Raw genomic sequence first — 8,861 nt, 5'->3', positions numbered from 1 at the left:
GTTGGTCAGTGTGTTTATTTGTTTCTGTCTTGATGTGTAGATTTTGTGTTTTGAGAAAAACATACAAATGTCAAACCTGATCTTATGTGAACCCATCTTGTCCTGGTACAGAATAATGATGTGGCAAGAGGGAGGTGACAGGAAGTCATGTGACTGCTGCCTAAATCCTACAAGTTCTGCTTTGAGCTCCACTGGCTAGTGTTTCTAGATCAGAGCTCTAAGATAGAGCTGATGGGAAAAGCTTTCAGTATGTATATATAAGTATGAACATTCCAGCTGCACTTTTTTTAATTAACGGAAGTGGTCTGGACAGCATTGTCTATTTCCTTCTGGTAACACTGTAGATTCACATATACTGCACCACAATTTATTTTAGAAAAATCAGTGATCACAATTAATATACACATACTTTTTAAAATGCTGCTATTATAAAAGTACCTAAAGAGAATGTAATTACATTTTCTTAAGTACACAGCATGGCCCTGTTTGACATTCTGCTTCACTCCAATACAGTGCCTGTAAATAACTAGAAATTAGGTAATGTACATACTACACTGTAGTTCTTACTGAATACTGACACAGGGTTCTTAGTGGTGATGTATACACCTGAAAGTAAGGAACTAGGCATTGGATTAATACAAACAGCAGACCATTTAACAATATCCCTTTGCTGCAGTGTGTTTATTAGCAGTTAGAACCCGATTCCGCTGTAGTTACAGCACATTTAATTTCACTACTCTGAATTGCTGTTGAACTCCACAGCTTCCTATGGGCATCCCATTACCAAACTATAAAGGCCTCAAGCAATTGTTCATTGTTCTTGGAGAAAAGAAAGCACAGTAAAATCATTAAAAAGAAACAGCAAACTCATTTGATATTCATAGTTTATATCTAATTAAAAAAAAAAAAAAAAAACAACCACAAGGTTTAAGGATTGTTTTTTTAAAAAAAAAGACAAGATCTGAATCGATCCTTTACACTATTTTTTTTCAGCAGTCTTCCTAGGGGGTTTATAGCGCTGAAAAGAGACATGAGGGCATCCTTGAAGAATACAAATGTGATGAATACAGGTATATTGTATGAACAAAGACATGTTCTCTGTTACATGAACTTCTTGCATGACCCTGCTATGGCATTTCTTCAGAGCTGATCTAAAACAAAGCAAGGCAATGAAGCTCCTATAACTCATATAACATCATTGCATTTCCTTTTTACACCAATAAGCTCTTCCAGCCCTGCATGCCGATTTTATCTGCTTAACCTAGGGAAGCACCAGAGCCAATGCGATGCTCCTTGTGGAATCCACATTGAAGATCATTAACTCCACTGTGCTCCAGACTGCATGACTGATGAACCACTCGGCGACCCTCCCACTAGACCTCCTTTTAATATATGATGTTAAGAAAAAATATTCCAACACAGTTACAAAAGACAGCATCTGTCAAACAGTGGTGTTTATGATGTCCCTGTGAAATTGTTGCATTCTATTCTGCATGTTATATGTATGTTATATCGTTACAATGGAACCCATCCCAGAGACAAACATTGGTGGTCCTCGAATCTTGTGTCCCGCGAAAAACAAACCAATGCTTAAACCATACATGCTGTAAAGATGTCTTTATAAACATAATATGCAGCAGTACAATAATAATGTCAACAATTTAGTGGACAGACTTAATTTATTGAGACAGACAAAATAGAACAGATACATTGAAATCAGGTCAGCCAAAAACATCAACATTCCATTTTAACTCCAGCAGAAAAACAAACAAACAAAAAATTAAAAACTCACAATATTCTAGTTCTAAATAGACCTAGCTACACTGAAGACTACTAACTTAAACACATCTGATGCAAATAAATAGAGCCACATAGCCAGATATGGCATATTCAGTTTTTTTTTCTTTACAAAGTAAAAAATATAAAATGAATAAAATAAAACTTTGCAAATATGCCCATTTGTGTCATTGTGCATTACATAGTTTATTAATGTGTAATACAGTATTACATTTCAAAAAGAAAGAAAGAAAGAAAGACAACACAGAACTGGTAAACTTACATGCTACACTTCTATACAACATGTGTAAACCTTTTGCAATCAGGAACTGCAGTGACAGAGAGAAGTGCCCTTTTCAAACTATGGCTGTCAATAGGTTTTAAAGCCAAATTAGATATTTTGCCCAGGAGAATTTAGTTCCCTTTATTCCTTAAAAGTACAGTGGGTCCCTTTGTTCTCCTTGTGGTTTATATATTTCAGGTTTTGGTGGTGAGGTTTCTAACAGGTTATCAGATATCTGAATTCTGATGTATTCTTTAAATGCATTTGTAAATGCCACTAATCTGATTTGCTAGAAGTAAATGTGAGATATCAACAGATTTCACACATATGAACCGCAGTACAGTTTGAGGACGTCTGATCCCGGTTTGGGAGAAGTGTATATGTGTAAGAATGAAATTGCTACACTACAATAAAATGAAAAGCCAAAACAGAAAAAAACCAAAGCAATGCAATTAAAGCTCGCCAGAATCCATCATAATTGAATTTAAGTGAAAGAAATCTGATTTTTTTTGCAGTGCTAGGGAAAGATTAAGACCAGGAAGAGTCTTCTGGGGACATATATAGATGGTTAAGCGTAACCTTTGCAGATGTTTGACAAGATAACATTAAGCTAAAACCAGCTACAGGGGAAACTGTTGCAGAGGCAGAACTGCTTTCCTACAGCATGACTGGTTATTTAAAATCCCTGTCTAGTCACTGTCACTGTGATTGCAGCTAACACACTGCAATTGTGGGCTCCCTAGACTGTACAACAGAGTTCATCCTTTAAAAAGTGATCAAAACTTTTGTACTAGTGGAAATGTGACTATTTTGGCAGCACTACAGTATATATAAAATGCAATGCATATAGATTAGACAGAATTGCCAATGGAATGAACCAGTTGTTGATTAGCAAATCAATATGACAGTGTAATGGCTCATAGCAGCATTGTTGTTTATTTGACAGATTTGCAGTTGTGGAATGGTTTTGAACAGGTGGCACTGGAAAATGTTACTTTTTAACATAACAACCTAATTTTATAAAATTCAGTTTAAAAATAAATAAATAAATAAATGACACAGTGATTGATTTAAATACATATTCATGAGCTCTTTAGCTGCTCTAAATAAGCCTGTTTGCTACAGGGGGAAATGATCTTACCAAGTCATGCTCAAGGCATTTAAATATGTTCTGTTTATTTGCATATTATGTGTGTATTGGCATGTTTTTAAACAACATACATTTAATTGTTTAAATAAAAAGAAAACTTACCAAGTCTTGCTCATACTATTTCAAATGTGTTCTGCCTGTATTTCATTTGACAATCTTGTAAAGATCTACACACTTAGTATTTCCTGTGAAGTATAAAATGATCATGTTTTTACCTTTAAATACATAAGACACATCACTATTTGGGCATCAATAGTGCCCCGATATTCAAGGCAAAGTACGACAATAGAGGACAAACACAATTTGTTCAAAACTCTTAAAACTAAGAGATTCCCTAACTGTTCTGACCCAAAAGGATAGGGGGTAAGAATGCACGTTGCTTGAATACGTTAAACCCTCTATTTTGAACAACAGCAACATCTTGACCATAGAATTCAAATACCTATAAAACATGAATAATACAATAGTATACAGCATGTGATTAAATGGACTTAAGCAAACTGCTTTCGATTAGCACTGTGTTGACCTGAACTATGGTTTTAATATTTTTGTGTGAAGTGGTGATTTAAATATTGCAAGACAACAATTGATGCATCAGTAATTGACAATACTACATAGGGAAGACACATAACCTGGTCTAACCATCTTCACTCTGCCCTATCCACTGTTCTCTTTCTTTACAGCTGGAGGGTCACATACAGGGTTACAGGTTGCGGCACACTCTGAATAATAATACATTCATTTCTGGCTTTCTATGAAGTACATTAAAAGGAAGGCAATATGAAATGTATTCATGTTAAATGGTGATGTACAGACTTTTATTCTGTGATATATTAATTATAGTATTTTGCTTGTATGTTCTTGAGCATTAGATTCTCTTGTTAGCAGTTATGTTCCTAATGTTAACTCAGATCACATGTGCAAACTATATTTCTGAGAAGTTACACGTTATATTACACCCAGTGTTTGCCCCTTTCAAGAATTTACCAGAGGAGATATTTTGTCTGTGATGTATATTTGGACTAGTCCACCTTAATATCAGGAAAGTTTGGTAAGGCAGAGCAATCTAGTTTTATTTCAATTGTGTTAAACTGAATATCACACCAATCCAATGTCATCAGTATTGTTTCCCGTGTTTCCATTGATACTATTCAACGTTGCTATAAAAAAAAAAAAAAAAACATGGACAAGCTTATATATTTGTCATACTTGACATCATGCCTTTTTCATTCACTGGCTCTGTGTTTTGTTTTAATATATAAGATGCATTCGTTTCCCAGAGGAACTGAGTGGACTGACTAAATACCCTCTTCTCTATTTCATTTTCAATTAGGAATAAAGAAAAGACAAACACCACATTAAACTCTTGTCTGTGTTCACTGCTAGCATTTAGGTACAGTAATAGTACATGGCATGTCAAGGCTTTGTGCTAGGTCTACTGTACCTCCTGTATGCCTGTTCATTGAGTTATATCACTAGGTTTGTGCAACATTTACAGCAAAGTTTAAATCAAAACTGTTTATATAGACTATTTTACAGGGAAAAATGTGCTAAGTTAGAAAGTAGACATGGTTAAAAAGCAGTACTTTCAATTAATATGTAGATGCGATCTCTGTGAGTTGATTCCTCTACAGGATACTTTACAGTATTTCAACTAAATGAAGGGCATAGTTAGCCCCAAATCAAATGCATTAAAACAGTATCTGGTGGACTCAAGTTGCCAACCTGGGCATGGCATCATTATGAACCAAACAGGCCTCTTCTTTCTGTACAAGATAATATCAATTGTCATGCCTCACCTCTGTAAAGACTACCCACACCTTAGAGGTCACGTTACAGTAATGTCAGAAGAATTTATCTCCAGATATATCTGGCCAGTAAACTTCATCATGTCTGCTTTCACAACAGCTTGAACACTTTGAACTCCTTCAGTGCCTTAAGGCTTCTGAGACTTTCAAACCAATGGATTCAGGGATTGTGGTGGAAACTTAAGAACCAACGTAAAGAATACACTGGACACTGCTAGAGTGATAGGCAGTTGAATGAATAGGGACAGGGGGGTGTTTTTCTACTTGGTGTTTCAGTTTTTGTTCATTGTATGAGAAAGAAGGAGAGGTGGAATGGTTTAAAATCTGCGTAATCAATGAGTCCCTGGCAAGCCGTCGGACAACTACCAGATGTAGCCAACCTCATCGTCCTTGTCATCCTCCTCATCCTCGTCATCTTCAATGGCGCCTCTCGGGTGAACTCTGACCTTATGCTCCTTCTGCTGTTCAGCTTGCTCCCGATCTTCTTCCTGGTCGTCCAGTAGAACCACTGCGCCACCGCTGCCAAAATCACCAGAGGTCTCCTGGTCCTCCTCTACAGACAACAGAGATCAGCACCAACAATGAAGATAAGGGCCGAAGCTGCGGAGCAGCACTCCAGTGTGCTTACTGACCGCAAAGTCATATATCATTACAATAAGCTATATTGCATTGACACATACCAAAGACCATGAGCGGTAACTGCTGTGTGGCAGTCTGTCAGTTTTGAGTAGTTATTTTTCCTAGACCTCTTTTTAATATCTATAGAGCTGATCTTCAAATGTAGGAGTTTTTACATTCACTTTATTTATTGTTGCAATATATTGTCTGACTGGATCTCCAGTGCACACTGTACAGTAAATTAGTTCTTTTTTACTTACCACAAGTGGGATTTCCGTGTTTCCTGGATCCTGCAATCTCATTGCCGTATTTATCCACACACCAGCACTGCCCAGTGCTACCATGGCACTGGGTGGACTTGTAATAGCCTTCCTCATTGCATCTTGGGATGAAAACGCCTACACACAATGCAAAATAATATCTTTAAGATGTGTTCTTATTCCAAATTAGTATGGAAGTGTGCATTCGTTGTTTAGGTTTGCTAAGGCAGACTTAAGCAAACAAACAATACATTCATTCATAAAAAAGTGATAGAAAAATAATCCCAAGCAAACACGGCATGAATCTGTGACATGACTCTAAACCATGTGATATGAATTTCATTATTTTTCATAGAAAACTAAAAGTAAACCCTTCTGTATACATTCAAATGCACAATATTGCCTCATACTAATACATGATTTGAACTCACTGACAGGTAGAAGGCGAATCAGATCTTGAGGATTAATCTGAAGATGCCTTAAGTAAATCCAACGTGATTGTTAATTAGCAGATTACTAGTCATGCTCTCATTAAATTCCCCTGCATTATTTTACTGAATTGTTCATGACTTAATTGAATCCAAGCGCCGAAGTTATACATAAACTGTATTCTGCTAGGGAACAAGCTAAATATATTCTTCAGAGTAAAAGAAGAAATGGAAGAGCATTTCCAAGAAATGGAAAATGGAAAAAAAAAATTGCTCCCTAACATGAAGCTTTGCAATTTCCCCTTAGGGAGCAACATTTTCAACAATGTTTGGGGAAAAAAAGGTTTTAAACCTGACAGTTTTCGTTTAGTGCTGACAAAATGTTATCATGTTAAAGTAATTAAATAATGCCACCACAATCAAACTTTTATATCTGAAAAGCAAATGACAAGAATCTGGACTATAGAACCACTAGGTCTCTCTGGATTCAGGTTTTCTCATGCCACTGAGTCCTCATCCATCAAACCCACCTCCTTTTTGACATGAACTAATTACCCGGCAGTACTCACCTACAAGAGTTGTCAGTCTGCTCTGATTTTGAATCCTACTAATTTCATTCTGACATGGGAGTCCTGGAATGGAATTGAAGCAAACAGCGTTATTTCCCAAATAACCTGGCCTGCCACCCAAGATCTTAAGATCTTCAAAACTATGCAAAAATTATTTTTCCTGTGAGCACAACCCACACACTTACTGTACCCTTATGTAAATGGTATATCAGCTCCAACATCCACTCATGCAGTAGCTCCATCATGAGTAGTTCTTTTGAGCCTTTTACATGGAATATGGAGGTAAGTTTCCATGGTAACCCTCACTGTTCTTATAGCTGAGGTGGGTGGGCTGGGTTTAATAGAGCTGGCAACTGGGTTTCACTGCTGTGCAACGTCTCAATTTTGGTGTCTCGATTGCTGAAAAGTTGTTACAAGGTTGTTTTTTTTCCTGTTTTTTTAGTAGGCTGAAAAAATTAATTAAATTAATTTGATGATGACATGTCAATGATTAAAATATGAACATGGCCATCTACTGTAACAATGGGGAGGCAAATTAGAATATTCAGTGCCAAAAAGAAACTAGGGTCAAACCATTAGTCTTACTCTGTGGTCTGCAACACAAGCTGTTTTGTCAGGATTTTGCAAAGGTGTTCATTCTTTTAAAATAGGGTCCTTGCAGACATCTGCAAATGGCAGAGTTACTACTGTGACAGAAGCCTGTGCTGAATACAAATAGAAGTAATGAGGCCTTTACCATCTGGCTTCTGGAAGCAGTAGCACCACTCGTTGTTGGACAGCTTCCCATCCTTGAAGGAGTCACAGGAGTTGAACAGTGGTTTCATGCATTTCTCGTACTTGTCCAGGTAGATGCCGCTCAACTCATTCTGGTCAAGCAGGAGGTCATAGTTCATGTCCAGCTTGTTGAACATCCAACCCAGTGAGTCCTTGCAAATGGGGAGGATGCTGGTGTCAAACCCTGGAAAAGAAACCAAGGATGGGTGTAATGACATGAGCTTACTGATGGTTCTGAGAAAGCTCAACCTGAATGAAGTGCCATATGTAGGTGTGTAAAATGGAACACTTTTGTGGTGTGTTATTATACCTACAACACCTTGCAATAACTAATACCTATTGGTACCTCTCATCTGGGGATAAATAAAAAATACTAAAATAACCCCCAAGTGTTTATTAAGTGTTTGGGACAGTTGCTAATATCAATAGTATTCTAGAAGTACAGGTAGAGTTAAATGTAGGAATAACCTTGTTAGTGCCTTTTAAAAGGCTTCAGAGTGCAATATTTAACAAGTAATATACAGTAGTATCAGCCTGCAATTTCAAGTGGTATTAGTCTTAATTTCCCCAATGTGCCATACTGCCTTTAGGATTGTAATGCACAGCAAATGTGGAACAAGAAGTCAGAAAATATTTATTATATGCACTCTTTACAAAGACCAGACACGAACTTGCTTCTCAAAGCTCTACTCCAAGTTGTCAAAAGCACTTATAAACCTGCACAATATCGCAGCAATTCAGGTCATTGTCCTCCATTAAATGCCTGTTAATGTAAACAAACAACCTTATCACTTTGATTAAATTAGAATAAATTAGCCTGCCAAAACTGTACCCTAAATAACTTTGAAATGTCTCAAGGTTGCTGGATTACAGTGTTAAGAGTTCTGATAACTTGATTCAGCTCACACAGTTCTGTGCTATGATGTCATCTTTTGCCATTTGGTCCCCAAAATTAAACAGGGTAGGGCCTCTTCTAACGGACATGACCTGCACGTCTGTCCTAACTGTCAGATAGTGTTCTCTAAGCAGCTTTAGATTATAGTTCATTCATAAGGTTACGTATGTCAGGAGAAACTTGTCTGAACAATAGCAGTGGTACTAATGACTCACATCATATGTTTAGAAAGAGAATTTGCATAAGCTGGTCTATATACAATGGCAAATTACAGTCTAAAGAAAAAAAAAACATTCAAAA

General features: G+C 36.8%; 1 protein-coding gene across 4 annotated transcripts in view; it reads right to left on the bottom strand.

Annotated features, from left to right (window-relative positions):
• Positions 1-1,646: 1,646 nt before the first annotated feature.
• The window catches only part of LOC121297462 (testican-1-like), a 198,493-nt gene continuing 191,278 nt past the window's right edge, over positions 1,647-8,861 (bottom strand). For all 4 annotated transcript variants that reach the window (XM_041223796.1, XM_041223798.1, XM_041223797.1 and 1 more), the window contains 4 exons: positions 7,629-7,850; positions 6,893-6,955; positions 5,896-6,033; positions 1,647-5,570 (listed from right to left, as the gene is read on the bottom strand). In XM_041223796.1, the coding sequence (XP_041079730.1) occupies positions 5,380-5,570; positions 5,896-6,033; positions 6,893-6,955; positions 7,629-7,850 (614 nt within the window). In that variant the 3' untranslated portion in view covers positions 1,647-5,379. The remainder of the gene's footprint in view (positions 5,571-5,895; positions 6,034-6,892; positions 6,956-7,628; positions 7,851-8,861) is intronic.

Source organism: Polyodon spathula, chromosome 22 (genome assembly GCF_017654505.1).
Source record: "Polyodon spathula isolate WHYD16114869_AA chromosome 22, ASM1765450v1, whole genome shotgun sequence".
NCBI lineage: Eukaryota > Metazoa > Chordata > Actinopteri > Acipenseriformes > Polyodontidae > Polyodon > Polyodon spathula.
The sequence above is the reverse complement of the archived record's forward strand: the minus strand, read 5'-3'. Positions and strand labels throughout refer to the sequence as shown.